General features: G+C 32.3%; 1 protein-coding gene across 1 annotated transcript in view; it reads left to right on the top strand.

The window, feature by feature from the left end:
- The first annotated feature begins 139 nt into the window (after positions 1-139).
- The window catches only part of LOC105302080 (tubulointerstitial nephritis antigen-like), a 46,690-nt gene continuing 27,956 nt past the window's right edge, over positions 140-18,873 (top strand). Inside the window, exons 1-3 of the mRNA XM_011375022.2 lie at positions 140-488; positions 1,208-1,253; positions 4,375-4,498. Coding sequence (XP_011373324.1) covers positions 1,220-1,253; positions 4,375-4,498 — 158 coding nt within the window. The 5' untranslated portion in view covers positions 140-488; positions 1,208-1,219. The remainder of the gene's footprint in view (positions 489-1,207; positions 1,254-4,374; positions 4,499-18,873) is intronic.

Raw genomic sequence — 18,873 nt, 5'->3', positions numbered from 1 at the left:
GCTAAAACAAACACATTTTAACTGACTTTTTGTGGTAGTAGCTCATCTAATCAATCCTTTGCCTTACTCCATAAAATAATTGAAGTAGAATAGCTGTGATGGGAAAAAGACTCTCTTGCATTCCAGTTTGTCATGTTAAAAGCACTGGCAAATTTTACTCCATATCAGTGCTACCCAGACCTTACTTTCAGAATATCTGAACCTTCAGTGGCTTCCAGTTACCTGCAGAATACAATCCCATATTCTTACTACAACATACAGGCTTTCATGATTTTTTTCTGACCTACTGCTTTTACAGATTCATGTCCTGCCAGCATCTATTCTTCCACCCTCCCATAATGCTCCTGATATAAGGACTACTATCTGCTTTCTAGATACGCCATGCTCTTTCATACTTCTCTACTTAGCCAAGTGATGATTCCTTTTACCCAAATGGTTATTCCATCTGTTTGCATCTGGCAAAATCCCACATATGTGTCAAGGCCCAGGTCAGTATTTCATCTTCTCTGTGAAGTTTTCTTGACTCTTATGTGGGATTAATTTCCCTTTCCTGTGTGCATCAATGGCACTTTTTTGCTTATTTCTATAATAGAAATTATTGTTTTATAATGCAATTAATTGTTTACTGTCTTTCTGTTTCATAAAAAAGTAAATACATGGAGGATAGGTGTAGGGTCAACATTTGTTTCTATCCTGGTTTTCAGTGATATGTACTCTGTGATACATGTGCATGGACGAATGAATGAATGAATGAATGAATGAATGACCTGGATCTATACTAAGAGCTGCTTTACACATTGAGTCGCAACATAGAAATATTTGCATGCTAAATCTACACCGAGGAATTTCACTAAACAAGCATCTAAAATTGCTCCTGTTATTAAAAGAATGGAGGTGGCACTAATCACCACTGATTAAACATGGTTTTAACTTAATTATTTTTTGTAACCATAAATGGTTATTATATTTTCTCTCCATTATTATCAGCAATAGTCAATGAAATAAACAAGCACATCTTGTCTTTAGCAACTTCATCAACGTGGCATTTCATATGTAAGTATTTCAAAGCATGATTAATCTCAAGTGGTCAAGGCACATTGGATTGCATAACTCCTAAATTGATTGTATAACACCTAAAATTATACACCAGACAATGGGTTTAGTACTCTGATAACAATAAAAATGCCCTTGATATTTTTTCTTCTAGGAAACTGAAATAATGAAAGAAATCATACACAATGGACCAGTCCAAGGTAGGCTTGCATTAAATATGATTGTATCTTATTTTTTCCTTTAGTAAACAACATTACATTTTACTCATATAAAAGGAGCTGAGTGAAAGAAAATTTTTCTTTTTAGAGTATTTATAAGAGTTCAACAGTTCTAAGATCAGTGCATTTATGGGAGGTATCTTCACCTAATAACTTCATTAGGTGTCATTTTAAGAAGACAAACTCATCCATAAATTGAATCCTTAAATATTAATGACATATTTAATGAAAATCTGGTAAATCTTTCCAAAGTGATCATGGACCAACAGACAGTCAAACATAAAATGCTAAGTGATGGAGCTCATTTAATTGTTTGGTCATATTTAAAAATCATATATAGTGTTAGAAATTTTCTCACTTTCAGTTTAAATAGATCAGGTAATGGACTGAAAAAAATCAAGGCTTATCAATAGAAATAAAGTAGATACTTTCCTTTTTCTATAAACTCAAAATAAATCAAATAAGCCTGTATGATTTGTGTTTTATAAAGGCTTTCTATTTTGATAATTTTGTAAATGTGTTATGCATAGTAAACAACAGTAAATAAAAAATAATACAGTGACTTACTGTACACTGACTGATTTTTATAATATTATCTCTGATACATAGTTCCTCTGCTTACTTATTATATTTTATTTTCCACAAATGGCATAAGGATACATTCTCAGTGTCTATTCTCTGTACTAAACATTTTCTTGGAGAGAGTGGAAGAAAAAAATCTAGTGAGGTCTACAATGGAAATTCAAGTTGTAAACACTAAAAGGGCCTATGTATATTATCAATGCAGTGGAATAAATCAAATAAATTTAAATTAACCAAAGAAATTTAAATAAATCAAAATTAAATGTAAAACATTTGATATATACATAAGGAACTATTGGCCAGTTTTTTTTTTTTTTTTCTGAATGCTGACCTAATTAGTATTGATTCAACATCTAGCAGGAACTACAAATTTTAAAATTGTGTTGGAATGCTTTTTCTTAATCATTATTACCATTTAACATTCATTGAGAAACTGAACCTTACATTAGATATGTCCCAAATTTAATTTTTAAAATCCAGGGACCTTACACAAAACCTGAAACACATTAACATAATTTTTTTCTTCTTATAGTTGTATCACTTTTGGTGTTTATTACAAGAGCAGGACAATTCATGTGTAATTTCAATATATGCCTCAATAAGTGAAGTTTGTGAGACAGTTTGAAGGCATTTGAACTCAAAGCTAAATTCGAAGATCTAACTTTGACCTTTGCTACTTGAATGACTTTGAGCAAGTTATTTAACCTCTCTGAATCTTCAGATCATTATATTACTGTTTTAAGTTTCCTCTCTCTGTCAAAAGAAATTTGTAATATAATTATTTAAAAATAGAAAACACCTTAGTTTTCTTTCATGGCCATATATTTAAATGTTCGTGAATTTCACATAACAAATCAAAAATAAATAGATAAAATTTTAAAATAATAAAATTAAAATGCAAAATAGTCAACATCCATTGAACAAATGTTTGTTGAGAACATGTCTCCTGCCAGCCTGAGCCCGGGGCAAAAGACAGAGCTGGAATGACAGTGGGCTTAATCCTACCCTCAAACTTATTATTATTCTGTATAACTTGCTATGGTTTTCCAAAAATAAAATTGCACTACGATAGCTTATATAGTTATATGTTTGTGGATTCATCAAATCTATTTTGGTGTCAGAAACTGAAGGAAGGAGCTGCATTCAAGTTAATTGTGATGGCTTCTCACCCACGTTTCTTTATAATTGGCAGTGTTTTTCAGCAAAAAGTATATTTTATTCATGGTGTGAAAAGCTAAAGAAGCCAACTCTTCTTTAGAAGAGGAAAAACCTCTTCCAAAAAACCACTAGCAACATCCTCACATTTTTATAAATGTTGGTTAACTCATCTTGCTGCAGAATCAACATGATTGTCTGCACATTTTTGGCTGGGCTTACATATAGCTTTTTCCCCTGGTCTCACTACAAAAGAATGTAAAAGGCAACAGTATGCTGAATAAATAACACTGTGTGCATTCTTCTAAAATATGTAGAATTAAAAATAAACTTAGGTTATGGAAAGAGAACAAAAGCAAAGATCTGTATAGAGTTCAGTTATATAAATTCTTAGAAAACCTATGAGAATGTTTTAAAGTAGATAAAGAAAATTAAACCTCTTTTGAGAATATTTGAACAGTATCAGAAAAGACATGGAACATTAAAAAATGAAATAAAAAGAAGAACATTAAAAAGTTACGTTTGACTTTGGAGTATAAGCTTCATTTTTGCATCTGTCAAATGCCAGTGACCTTAGTTTCTATTTTATTTAAAGTGCATGCCAAACTAAGGTAGGCAAGCATTATACACAGTTGTGAAGGTACACAATTATGAAAAATATTTTCAATTCACATTTTCTAGAAGAGAAGTTTAAAGTCTTCACCCCGAGTTACCCAAGTCCTTCAAAACAGCACACAACATAGAAGAGAAGTAATCTAGATGAGGAAATGAAGGAGAGCTTTATAAAGTATAAGCTCTTACTTTCTAAAGAATACAACATTGGCTTAGCTCTCCAGAGCTGGGAGGATGAAATCTTGTCAAAGTATTCTTTTGCTGAGGATTTGCTCTTTATTCAAACTCACCAAGAAGGGGTTGTTTTTATTTCTAAGGATTAAAGACAATTACTTTAAGCCTGGTTTGCTAGGCTCACCCTTCACTGCTAGCTTAATTGGAGTTTTAAGAGGCTTGTGGTAAAGCACAAGGTTAATGGAGAAGTAGCAATCACCAGCCAAGTGTAGTGGGCCTTCACTGCAAGGGACTCAATTCTTAGTAATAGTGCCTCTATCAATTAAGAAAAAATGTGTCTTAAAGGTATAATGTGTACTTTAGTAATATTCAAACAGCTCAAAGTTGTTTTTATAAGAGAACAAGAAAATATTGCAGCCAATTAAATGAAGTGGGAATCAAAATTAGGCTGTATTGCAAAATTCTGTCTTAGGTTCTACTCCTGGCAATTTACCCATTGATTGTTCTGGGAGAACTTCTGGAGGTTTTTAAAGATAATTTTTTAAAACCATGTCATTTATCCTGTCGGATTTTGTTTTAGCCATAATGCAAGTCCATGAAGATTTCTTCCATTACAAGTCTGGGATATACAGACATGTTACCAGCACAAACGAAAAATCTGAAAAATATCGAAAGCTTCAGACACATGCAGTCAAACTCACTGGGTAAGGAAATTTCTCAAAAATTTTCATTTAATGATTTTGGAAAATAAAACTAAAAGTAAGTGTTTGTAATACATATAGGTACCAGAATTCTCCTTTGTATGAGAGAGTCTGATACAAATTAAAAATTTTCTAAGCCTTGACACTCTTTAGTCATTATTTTAAAGTTCAGCAAAAGGATGATTTAAAATTCTGGGAAAGATGACCATTTCCTGTCTCTCACTTACTTGTAAAGATATCCTAAGAATCTGTTCCAAGGCCGAGGGAAATATATTATTGAAATAATGTATTCTACTTATGGCATAATCAAGGAAAGGATTTGGTAAAAAAAAAAAAAAAAAAAAGGTTTTGGGTGGAGTTACAAATGATAGAGTTAAGCAGGAAGAGAGGGTTGGGGTCACTTTTGATTCAATATAAGATTTTATATTTTTGTGAGAATTGTGGAAATTACATTCATCAAATTTGCGAGTAAAATACATTCAGCTTTGCAAGGGCAAAAAACAGTTTCAAAATTTGGTTGCATTTCACGAGTAAGTAATTTCATCAATAGACTCTACTCAGAAAGAATATGTGGCCATCTGAGACTTCTCCAGTGCTTTCTTAGTCTCATACTGACTGCCCAACCTGTAAGTTCTTTCTCAGAACGTCTCACTCCAATTCAAAGAAATGCTACAGAAACAGGTTTATGTATTTTTTTTTTTCCCATTCCAATATCCTTGTCTATTATGGTAAATAATTTCATTCCTTGTTGAATATGTCTTTCCTGTCTAAATTGGATTGAGTCTGCACAAGAACAACCTCTGCTATAACCAAATTGTTATCTTCTATTTTGGAACTCTCTGAGTCAATTCTAAGGTAAATAGACCAGTTAATTCTCTGGGAGATGTCTCTTAAATTATCATCCCTCCTTCATTTTAAGTACTCTAATATTTCAATTACAAAATTAACAAATTCATGGAATCTAAGATACTAATGATTTTATCACATCTCGATTTTAGGGATATGAAATATGTGCATCTTAGAATTGAAATATATGGTATTTCATGTTAATGTAGGATACTAAAAATTGCAGATGAGAAAAATATATAACCAGCCATATATGACTCATCATCGAGAGATAACCTCTCTTGAAAGTTTGGAGTATTTTTATATATCCCCTAAAGATATAGCTATAAAGAAAGATGGCTAGATAGATAACTAGATATATTTTATAAAAAAAAAAATGAAGTACTAAACTATTTAAAATTTTACAAGGAAAATTTTGCTCAGGTTTTCATTAGCCATATGTAAGATTGCCAGTTTCTCAATATTCCTTCAAACACTGGGTGTTTTACTTTTTCATTTAGTCATATAAACTTCCCCAAATCATCATTAACAGTTGGTGAAAAGCATTCATGTAAGTCTGTCTCTTTCATTCTTGGTGAAAAGTTAGAGATTCTGTCTGTCATTTTATTGGTGGTATTCTTTGATTTTTTTCTTATCTTTCCTCTTTTTTATGTTACAAGTCTCAATTCTGGATTTTTCTATGTGTAGTTATCATTAAGTTTATGTAAAAAAAATAAGTTTTATGTATATAGTAGCCCTTTTTCTTCTGAGTGCATCTTATCTCCATTTCCCTTTGTAATTTCAGATGTTTACCCCCTCTCCTTTTCTGTTTTTTTTTTGTTTTCTCAGATTATTTCTGTTTATGCTGTGAGTTCATTTCTGAGTTGCAGTAGTTATTGTTTTCTTCTCTTTTGAAAATATTTTTTACCTCCTTTAACCATTATGTAATATTTAAGTGTATAATACCCAACTCTGAATAAAGTTTGCAATTATGTGTTTCTGTCTGTCTGTTAGTCATCTTATTTATAGTTTTGTATTTTTGTCTTTTTGTTTCAGGTAGAATAACTCCTTCAATATTTCCTGTAATGCAGGCCTTGTAGTGGGAAATTCCTCAGCTTCTGTGTATCTGAAAGGGTCTTTATTTCTCCTTTATATCTAAAGGAGAACTTTGCTGGATATATTGTTCTTGGCTGGTAATTTCTCTCTTTTAATAGTTTGAATATTTGATTCTACTCCCTCCTAACTTGTAGAGTTTCTGCTTAAAAATTTGATGATAACCTAATGGGTTTTCTTATATAGGTTACCATCTTCTTTTCCCTGGGTGCCTTGAGAATTCCTTCTTTGTCATTAATTTTTGTCAGTTTTAATATAATATGCCTTGGGAAAGGTCTTTTTTGAATTGAGATAATAATGTGTTCTGTTTGCTTCTTGGATTCTAGAATCCAGTTCTTTCCATAGGTTTGGGAAGTTCTTGTTGGCTATCTGTTTGAATAGTCTCTCTGTTCCCTTCTCCCACTCTTCTCCTTCTGGTATAGCCATTATTCTTATATTGCTCTATCTGATAGAGTCAGATAGTTCTCGTAGAGTTCTGTCTGTCTGTCTGTCTGTCTTTCTCTTTCAAGTCTCTCTCTTTTCCCATTTGCATTGTTTCCAGATTCTGTCTGATATTACTAATTCTTTTCTTCATCTGGTCAGTTCTGTTTCTTAAGCTTGCAACTTCACTAGCTATTAGAGAAATGCAAATCAAAACCACAATGAGATACCACCTCACACCTGCTAGAATGGCTACCATCAACAGGATAAGTAATAACAAGTGTTAGAAAGGATGCAGAGAAAAAGGAACCCTCATACACTGCTGGTGGGACTGCAAATTGGTACAGCCACTATGGAAAACAGTATGAAGGTTTTTCAGAAAACTAAGGATAGAATTATCCATATGATCCAACAATCTCTTTTCTGGGTATCTACCCCCGAAATTTTTAAACATCTGCCTGTAAAGATATGTGCACCGCGATGTTCATTGCAGCATCATTCATGGTATCCAAGACGTGGAAATAGTCAAAGTACTCTTTGACAGATGATTGGATAAAGAAGATGTGGTACATATGTACAATGGTATGTTACTCAGCCATAATAAAAATGAAATACAGCCATTTGCAACAATATGGATGGATCTTGAGATTATCATGCTAAGCAAAATAAATCAAACAAAAAAGTTGAGAACCATATTATTTCACTTATATGTGGAATATAAAACTGAAAACAACAAGTGAACAGAACAAATAAACAGAAACTCATAGACACAGACAACAATCGAGTGATTATCAGGTGGAAAGATGGGGGAGGTAGATAAGGCTAAAGCGGGTAAAATATATGGTGATAGAAGGAAATTTAACTTTGGGTGGTCAGCATACAATACAATATATATATGATGTATTATTAAATTGTACACTTGAAGCCTATATAATTTTATTAACCAATGTCACCCCAATGAATTTAATAATAAAAAAGAGAGACAAGTATAGAAAGATAACATAGGATAGTGGCATTTTAAAATACTAATATTCAGATTAATTTTACTTGCATTTAATAAAATATAATAAAATTATATGAAGTGAGATAGTTTTCATTATTCAACACAAGAGATACTAGTTTCTAAAATAACTCTTTTGCTTAAGAAAAAAAGTAAATTAAAAGAATTAGAGATTAGAGTAATAACTCATTTTTAACTTTATAATTTAATATCAGATTATAGCTATTGATTTGTTAACAGACAAGATGAGGACATTTAGTATTCTTATACTTCTTTTGACCTCACCTCCTCTCATATATCTTATACGTGTTAGTAATATTACTATTTTTATATATTAAGGGCTTATAAAATTTGAATTCCACTCTGAAACCATAATATTCAGTTATTTGTAATTTAGTATATAGTAATGTTATCAATGATAAGCAAATATCTTATGACAATGGCTTTTCTGTCCTTGAGTTTAATTTTTATTAGTTATTTTATTGGTGAATTTTATTTTCCAGTAATTTGTTTTTAATCAAGAAGGGCTCTTAATGTCTGTGGTCCCTAATTTCTTAGACACTTGAAAAAGTGTTTGTTTTCTTAATAACTATAAAACCCTAGTTATAAAGCCTTTAGAACTTTGCAGATGTTGCTTCAAGGTTCCCAGCATTGCATTTTTCTGCAGAAAGATCTCTGGACAACCAAATGTTTTTGTCTCCTTACACGTGACATGACCTTTTCTACTCAAATACTCTGTTAAACTTTCTTTTATCCTTGAATTAAATATATTCACTTTTTAAAAGTACATAATGTAAACATGCTAGATTTTCTTTATCTCCTTTTATATTTTTAATAATATTTATATTATAATTCTTTATTATTTCATTGTGTATGATTTATTCTGTCCCATCTATCCTTGAACATTTATTATTGTATTTGGTGTTCATTTGCCAAATGGTTTTGCCTCTGAAATGTTTTTTAAATTGTTCTCTTCCCTTTCTTTTGTTATCTTTTAAGATCTTTTATGAGCTGTATTTAAAGACTTAATGTCTGTAATTTTTTTCAGCCTATATTTTTCTCCAGATTCCCTGAATAATTCCTTTTGAGCTGTATATTCTTTATGTGTTTTCTTCTCTGCCTTCTTTAAAAAAAGTAATCTAAAATCTATGCATTTCACTCTCTATAATTTCCTCTCTTTCCACTCCACTCCCTCTGCTATATAACCCCAACTGTTCTTCAGCCCCATACGTATTTTCAATAAATTATTCCATCCGATCTGACCGCTATTTAACTGTTCCTTTTCTCCTTAATGCACACAATGCCTTCCTTGTTTAGCTAGAATTCCATGGTAATTCATTATAATCTTTCACACATGCCCTGGACTCCTCTGCCCTTGCTTAATTCATCATTTTGGCTTAGTAAAATCTCAACTCTAGTTAAATTCAATTTGGCCTATTTAGCATCTGCAGCTGTGCATGTAAACGCACAGCTGGAAAAAATTCATAACTATGTTGTTTTCACTTTCATTTATAACCACAAATTTCAAGTAGTTATTTAATTCTACCAGGCAATTATAGGCTGAATTTTTATTCTGCTACTGTCCCACTCTTCAGGTAATTATCTCAACCCTTTCCTTTTTTCTTGACTCCCCAGTACCTCTACCCTCAAGCTCTTAGCTGATAATCTTGAATTCTAGTTCACCAAAAAGATTAAAGCCATCTAAAAAGAACTCCCAGCATCACACATGCCACCCATCAGCATATACTCTTTCCTACTCTTTGTTCCCACTAATTACATAGATGAAGTATCTGTGCTCTTACCTAAATCCCTCTTGCTATAGTGTTGACACCAACCCCTCTTCACTATTCAAGAATATGCAGAAGCAATTGCCCCTTTTTCTTCTCTATAATGAATATTTTTTCTACCATTATATACATGCCATTAATTCTCAGCTATTATTAAAAAAAGAAAGAAAGAAAAAAAAAAGAAAAGAAAGAAAGAAAGAAAAAGAAAGGAAGGAAGGAAGGAAGGAAGGAAGAGAGAGAGAGAGAAAGAGAAAGAAAGAAAGAAAGAAAGAAAGAAAGAAAGAAAGAAAGAAAGAAAGAAAGAAAGAAAGAAAGAAAGAAAGAAAGAAAGAAAGAAAGAAAGGAAAGAAAGAAAGAAAGAAAGGAAAGAAAGAAAGAAAGAAAGAAAGAAAGAAAGAAAGAAAGAAAGGAAGAAAGAAAGAAGAAAGAAAGAAAGAAAGAAAGAAAGAAAGAAAGAAAGAAAGAAAAAACTTTCTCTTGACTCCACTTCCTCCACACTCCATTTATGGTCTTTTCTAACAGCAAACACCTCACAGGATTTGTCTGTACTCACTTTCTTTGATCCTTCTCTGTTTCTGTTTATTTTTTTTAAACTTCTCCAATCACTTTTTTATTTCTCCCCTACTCATCATAAAAATATTTATTTAAAGATTATTAATAACCTCCACATTGCTATATTTATCAGTTAGAATCTAGACTTCCTCATCCCCTCCTTCTGTTTTTCTCTTACTGGCTGTGACTTTTTAATGTTCTTTGCTAGTTTTATTTTTTTCTTTTCTTTTCCTGTACTTTTATACTTTTAATGTTGGAGTGCCCTAGCCTAGACTCAGTTCTTTGTCCTTTTCTCTCTTCCATTCTTAATCATTCTCTAAACTCTTCAGTCTCTGAGCTCATCCTGCTTTGAGAACCGTTTAAACTTGACACCAAATGGACTTACATGACCAGCTAAGATCTTTCTCTTGAGCTCCAGATTCATACATTCCATGGACTACTTGAGATCCACACTTGGATACCAAATGGCTCAAATTTAGCATTTCCAAAATAAACTCCCAATTTTTTCCTTTATACTTGCTGAACAGGATCTTAGATGATAACAACAGTGCTCTGGCTGTAAACTTTGAAATTATCTTTTATTCCTCTCCTTGCAACTCACTTTTAGTATGTCAGAAACTGTTGGCTCTTTTAACTTATATCCAGGATTCAACCACTTTTCAATATCTGAACTACCATCACCCTTACTGAACCTCCATTAACTATTTTTTTGTACATGGATTACTGAAGTAATCTCTAACAAGTCTTCCTGAATTTACCTTTGCCCTCAACAGTCTGTTCTCAACAGAAAAACCAGGTTGTTCCTTTATGACATTAGTCAGATCTTGTTCCTAGGAATAAAAGTGAAGGTCTTTACAATGGCCTACAAAGGCCTGCATGATCTGAGGACTCCCCTATCTGCCTGCTTACACTCTCATCAACTTTGTGATCTTAATTTCTATTTATCTGTATCTTGTTTTTCCTGCTCTAGTAGTCCTTTAATGTTTCAGGAACCTGTTCATCAGGGTCTTTCTCTGCCTAAAATATTCTTTTCTCAAACATCTGATTTCTTAGTTTCTAGTCTTTACACAGATCTCATCTGCTCAGTATAGCTTCCGTAACTGTTTTATTTAATACTGTTACCTACCCTTTCCTTCAGCACTTCTGATTCCCCTTACACGATCTATTAAATTTTTTTTCATGACAATTATCACTTTCTCACATACTGTTTAATTTAATTAGCTTTGTATGTTGATTCTGTATTGTCTGTCTCTCCTACAGAGGAGATGTCTGTATTATTCATTGATTATGTAGCCAAACCACATAATACAAGCTGATCCATAATACACTTAATGCTTTTTCTATTCAAAAAATGATTTCTTTTAGCACATGTTCTATGCTAGTTCTCATTTGGTACTCATTTTTAAATGCAGCAGCTATCTGTTAAAAAATAGATAAGTTGGAGGAGAGAGCGGAAGCACTCTTCAGCTTTGATTGAATTTTGTAATTCTTGGATCCATGCTCACCAAATCAACTCTACCCTTAGTGCATAGCCTGGAGTTTGGTGGGACTCACAATACATCTCTTGCAGGTATCTCTGTTGTCATGTGCTATTCTATGCCTTTCTTTTTTGTTTCAGCCTGCTTTATCATTCAAACATTGCCCCCTGTAGGCTTTTCCAAGACTTTGGCAACTCAATGTCCTTCCAGTGTGATGTCTTCTTCAGCAGAATTCTCATGGGTGGTATGGGAAGAAACTGACATAGTCCAGTTGCCAGGGCCTGCTCATGGCCCTCATTATAAAGATCCTGAGGGAATATTTCTGGACCGTCTTACATACTTTTAAGGGGAAATTTTCTTATTCAGGCCTGAAGGTGAAGGGGGAGGGTTGTGGCGTGTATCGTTTCTCAGTATCTATTCTTGCTTTGGTAGAGAACAAAATGTATTTTTTTTTGTTTTTCCTCAAAGTTGTTATTTGGGATTATGGCTGTTTGCTCGGTTCACTAAAGATAGAAAGAAAGTACTGGGGTTTTAAAATATGTTTTGATTTATTTTTATTTTCTTAATTCTTAGTTGTTTAATAATGTTTCAGGAAGAAAATTGGAATAAAAATGCCTTTGTATTGCCACTGTAACTGAAAATTCACCTCTACTTGAATTTCACTTCTTTTCAGTTTGAAAGTCCCATTCCTTCTAAACTTTTCCTCCTATGTATGTTTCATTACCAATTTTTGTCTTCTCTAGTGATGTCCTTGATTGGAAAATTTTTTCTACCATATACTTGGTGACTAAAATACATTTTTCTATTATTCAGAGAACACTAAAAATGCCAACACTGATGAGGAATCTTCCTTGATTTATTAGAACTGAACATTTATCATCTCTACCGCCTATTTAGCCATGCTGGTTATGTTATTTTCAGTCTTTTAAATTTGCTCATACTGTCATTGCACAAGATATGAATATGTTTATATTTAATTATTCTGACACTATTAGTATGTTTTCCACATTCAGTGTGTCAATTGCAATAGTATGTTCACTTTTATAAACTCCTAGAAAATTCAGACCTTTATAAATTTATATCACATGTGTGACAATTAACAAGGCTAGTTCTGGCAAATTACTTTTGGAGAATATGTTTATTTTTCAGAAATAGTTTATGTCACCAGGGCATTGTTAGGTGCCCAGAGCAGTAGATTTTAATTTCTCTATTAGTATTTCCTGATTTGGTAATTACTACATGTAGAAAATTAATACATCAGTGAATTAGAGAGTAATCAAATGTCCTAAGTAAGTTACTGTCCCTTATCAGAGAGCTTAATATATTCTTATGAAGTATCTTACAAATTTATTGCAATAAAGTCTATTTGCTGCCCTTTCTGTAGAAGACAAAACTATTATATTTAACTTGAACAAATGAATTTAAACTTCCATCAAGTGGCCAGCACTGAGGAATATAAGGAGGATCAATATCTAGTACTGCTCTTAAGGAGTTTAGGGAATGAGACAGACACATTCACAACAGATTCCAACCATAAGGTGATAAGCTATATATTTTCATGTACGTGTAAAGGACAGGATTGTGGTAGGTATATAAAAACTTATAATGTTGTGCTTTGTTCCTAAAGTTATTTACTCTTCTTCCTTCTCTTTCCAAAACCTCTGTTTATTCCCATTATGAATATTATAGTTATAAAAAGTATTTATTTGAATTAAAAATGGCAGATATTTTGAGACATGGCATCATTTTATATACCAATAATAAGAAGAAATATTAACAATTAAACTAAGAAATTCTGTTGATTGTTAGATAGATCTCAATTTTAGAGATATTAAAATGTAGGGGGAAAAATATGCCTTACAATTGAAAAAATATGGTATTTGAGATTTTTATCCTTGCCAGTGTTCTCTATATTACGGTTCCTGTTTTATCCACATCTCTATATCTATTATACTTCTTCCTGTGTCCCTGTCCACAAAATGTTCTGTGCTTTCTTTAATCCCTAAGTTAGAAGTTGATAATGTAGTGCAATGAATGCCATTATTTTTACATGTGACTGTAAACATTACAATGTTGGCATTTTGGGAATCACCACTAGAACTCAAATGAGAAAAATCAAGCAGTTGTAAATTTTAGAAAATTAAGAGAAATAATTGGGATAAACATTGATTTTTTTTTTTTCATTTTGTCATCCCTGCTTATAGGACAGAATTGTATTGAGAATATAGTCTATATATCACTGACAGAGAATAATAAAATAATTTTAGAATGTATTATTTCTATTGTTTAATATGTTTTATGTGAAAGTTTTTTTTTCAACAAGCATTTATTGAGTACCTGTATGTGCCAGGTACTGAACAAAATAGACACAGATCCTGGTCTTTATCAAACTTATATTCTACTAGTTGTTTTATAGCTGTTAGATAATTAAAATTGTATTTTATAAGGGCCAGACTTTCTGTATTAAACTTATTGTGTGTTTATTCAGAATCAACAGTATCAACACTTTTCCATATAAACAATATTATGTAGTGACTCAGAGAGAGAAGAGACAAAATCATTGTGGAATGGAAGCCAAAAAGAAAGCAAACTTAAAATTGTCCAAGAAGAACTAATTAAAGAATAAAAGATTTTTCAAGTAGATTATGAATGATACTTGTCAGTTTTAAAAAAATTAAATTGAACATCCCAAAATACATAAAAAATGCTGCAAAGTGATAGAAATTGATTATGCTTCCAATAAGTAAATGCCTGAAGACATATGTTTTGACTGAATTATCCAAAAATCAAGTCAGAAATTTCTGTAAACTTTGATGCAAATCTATTATATGACTTAAAATTGGGCACAAATAGAATGAATTCAAAGTTTCTCTTTTCTGTATATTCAACGAATATTAAAAGAGAACCCATGATGTTCCTGGTACTGTGTTGAGTTCTAGGCATGGTGAGGAAAAAAAAAAAAAGTCCTTGATCTCATAGTACAACTAGCTATTAAACAAAAACACATAAAATGTAAAATTATGATACATTTTACAAAGGCAGGGTAGAAAATGGTAAGAGGGCATACAATACTTGATCTAGACTTTAGAATCTGAGAAATGTCCCTAATGAAGAAAAGCCTGAGCTGAGATTTATGGATTGTTTAGAAACAAGCAAAGGGAACAGCTTGTGTCAGAGGATATAAAACCTTATGTGAACACAATACTATGCTGAATCTCAGATGGCAAGCGTTTATAGACCATTTTACAGAATTTAGTCAAGCATGTTAAGTATTTGGTTAAGGATCTTAGGAGAAAAAGGAAGTCATTCAAGTTTTTTAACAGGAAGTTGGCATGATCTTCTTTTGTGTTTTTTAAAGATGGTCTTACTATAACAATGTGATATAAAAAGGCAAATTCTAGTAATCCAAATAAAAGATAACAGTTGAGACTTGGTCAGATGGTGGAAGAGTTGAGGAGACATGAGTATTAAGAAATATTTAAGGAGAAAAGCTGACAGACTCGATGTAGATTTGGAATAGAACATAGACAATAAGAGAAAGAAGGAGTTCAGTATTGGATCTGATAATGTTGAGATGCCTTTGAGATATAAAAATACAGATTGATGTCAGAGAAGACATATACTGTTCTCAAGGTCATAGGAGAGATTAAGGTTGAAGATAGATAGGACTGAACAGAGTAAAAGGAAAAGTTTGAGACTCAGCCATAGAAAAATCTGATATATAATGGCTGGCTAGAAAGTGATGAGTCTACAAAGGAAGAAAAGAAGAGGCCAGTGAGGTGTTTTGTTTGTTTGTTTGTTTGTTTGTTTGTTTGTTTGTTTTATTTTTTGCCAGTGTAAGGTTTTTGAGAAAGCTGTAATGCTGGAAGGGTTGGGATCCAGAGTATGTGAAGAGATTGGTCTTAGAGAGAGACTAAGTAGCAACTCTATTGTATCAGGAGAAAAGGCAAAGACGATGAGATAAGATTAATTGTTTTAATATTTAATATAATGATAGATTAAGGAAAATCCTATCAGATTGCTTCTTTATCTTACCACTAGAAAGTAGAAAATAAGGTTATCTGTAGAGGGAGGAGTTAGTGGGAGGGATCCATTATCAGAAATTTGAAGAGAATAGAGAGGGTTTGCAAAGTTCTTCTAGATGTTTAGGAGAAAGTGTTGCCTAGAGGAACCTAAAGAGACTACCATGCCTCACTAAGGGGACCAGTCTGCCCTTTTGTGTGTGCATTTTGCTGTTTCAGTCAGCTGCTTGGGTGCACACAAAGAGCAATGGGTAGCCGAGTTTATCCTACTGACAGTTTTCATGGGTGCAATGAAGAGTCAGAAAAACAAAGGGTTAGGATATAAGTATTGATGTAATTATTGCTAAAGGGCAGAAAACATAAGACATGAAAAAGAAGGTTGATGGATTTGGAAAAAAATAGAAAAATCATTGGACTAGAGGCTCTGATAATTCTGATCTCAGTGATTTTATGATTCTCTAATTTACCTTTTTACCTTTTAGATTTTTAATCATTATTTATTAAAAAAGTAATAGTAATAAAGAAGTGATGTTTTACAGATTACAAATACAGTGTTATAGAGTGACTAAAAGTCATAATTTACTATGTTAGTGCCAAATTGTTGTAATATTAACTGTCTACTTTGTAGTTATAAACCTTTGATATCCATTTATCTATCTAAAGATACTTGCTCTCTAGGAGAATATACAAATAATGCTTCAGAGTTAAATTTCTAACATATTTTCCCCATATTTTCTACATATCATAAATAGGAAGAATTCCAGGAGCATAAATCATTATTTAGTGGCATTACAAATTATTTGACAGCTTTATTGGGACCACCACTTGTTTTTCTCCATTTATCTTTTTTCTACCTCTTCCTTTCTGAATAACAACTGAATGTTAAGCTTAAATTTTCATGCTATGTTATGTTTAACCCCAGGCAAATTAATAAATTCTGAGCAGATGTTTTAATTAGAGGTTTTTAATGCATGGCAAGGTCTAAGACAGTTGAATAAACATTTCAACTACACTTATTTAGAAAATGCAAATGCATGTGTGATAATTAGTATAGACAATATAAAAACATTTAATTTGGGTGTTAGGATATCTTTCAACTGCAAAATGCTTAGTTCTTTCTCCTTTGGTGGGGGTGGAGGGTATATGGATTTGAATAATGGTAGCTGCTGCAACAGATAGATTTAAAATCTTTAATAGTTCATTAGAAGTTTAATAGTATTATTAGAAGTTTATTTCTTGTTCACATAATAGTTCAAGATGGATGGTCCTAGTTTTGGGGTAGCTTTCTTCCACATGGTTTCAGGGACTGCAGGCTCTTTCTACCTTGTTGCTCTGCCATCTCTTAGAGCCACATGTTGTGACTCATTTAGTCTATTGAAAATGAAGAAGAACATGAAGAGGACTTCTTAAATTTACTTCTTTTAAAGCCCTGACTCAGAAATGATCCTTATCATTCTATTCACATTCCTTTGGCTAGAACTCGTTCACATAGCTCTACCCAATTTCAAAGATGGCTGGTAAATGTAAAAGATTTGGCAGGGACATTTTAATATCAGATCAAATAGAGCTAAATATTGGAGTAAAATTCCAAATTTACATATATTTAAAGGAAAAAAAAGACTCAGAATTTGAGTGTGTGGAGAGCTGAGTTGGTCTACATCTCCCAGGCCCTCTGCGATTATGTGTTCTGTTTTTAGAGAATCTTCATTGAGAGATTTTGAGAATCACTGCTCTACAGTCACTGAGGTGGTACTATCACACAGTTCTGATACTTAAAATCCTTGTAAGATGAAATTATTATTCCAGTTTACCAGAAATAGAAAACTGAGAATGTTTTAGAAAACTTTCATGTCCTTCTGACTTCAAAGCTAATATTCTACCAATGCTACATTTTTATATAAATGTACAAGGATGGTCCAATGTCAAGAGCCACTCAATGTCTGTTTACCAAATAGATTTTCACAAGCAAATATTATATTTTCTCTTTTAATAAAAATGTTCTTAGGGTAAGAATAAGTACATCCTTTTTTTTCCCATCTGAAATTCTATTCTCACTTGCTTTGACCATATATCTTTAATCTGTACATAAAGACTTTTACTTAAATTGTTAAAAAGAAAATTTTCAAGTATATAACATGTGCTAGGCATTAAGAATACAAATATCAATAATATTTTGTTTCTGTTTTCAATCAAATTCATTCAAGGAGAGGGAGAGGGAGAGGGAGAGAAAGATAGAGGAGTATACAGATGCTAATACACAATGTCTTAAGTGTGGAGATAGAAATAGGATCAGAATTTATAATGAGTAGTGAGGATGTACATTATATAGGAAGGCATATAACTCTAATTCTGGGGCCAGAGAGAACTCTGGGAAGGGGTGGCACCTGCTATGGAGTTTAGAAGAGCAAGTAGAAATTATAAAAGGTATATGGAACGATAAGAGGATATTCCAGAAAAAGTGCACAGCAAATGCACAATCTTACAGTGAGAGAGAATATGATATATTTAAGAAATTGGAAGAACCTAATATGGGTTGAGTATAGAGCAAGGAAGAATCTAGTGAAAAATGAGACTAAGAGGTGATCAAGTCAGAAAGGCATTCTTCTATTTACTTATCTTGGAGCCTAGCCTGACTGACTGCTTTGCTATTTCTGAGTCTGCTTCACATTCCATCATTATCTCTATATTAACTTACATGCCTTTGCAGCAACATTGTTTGGTGTATAGTGAAAGTTCCAAGATGTGTCAATGTAACACCTCTCTACCCCATTTCCTGTGAAACAATGTTCCCAATACAGACCAAATAAAGTCTTTCACATTTGGAAGCAGTTCAGTTCAGCATCCTGTTTCCGAGACATTTAACTTTGAGATAAGACAAATCTTAGATCAGAAACTGTCATAAAAAAAAGAAATAGGATTTCAATAAACTAGATCAGTTATTCAGTAACTGCTACAAGACAAGTAGCAGAAACTTAAGAACTTTCAAAATGAAAAAGGAATCTTCCTTTCCCTGACACACTGACAGATCTGAGCTCTGGGCAATACATGCATACACTTGCCTGGACCTAAAGTGTTTAAAATCTGTGTGTGTGTGTGTGTGTGTGTGTGTGTGTGTGTGTGTTATAAATGGATATATATTATATATATATATATAATATATATCCATTTGTTTATTTAAATG

This window comes from Pteropus vampyrus, unplaced genomic scaffold, assembly GCF_000151845.1.
Source record: "Pteropus vampyrus isolate Shadow unplaced genomic scaffold, Pvam_2.0 Scaffold260, whole genome shotgun sequence".
NCBI classification, from domain to species: Eukaryota; Metazoa; Chordata; class Mammalia; order Chiroptera; family Pteropodidae; genus Pteropus; species Pteropus vampyrus.
Note: the sequence above shows the minus strand (reverse complement) of the source record. Positions and strands in the feature narration are given on the sequence as shown.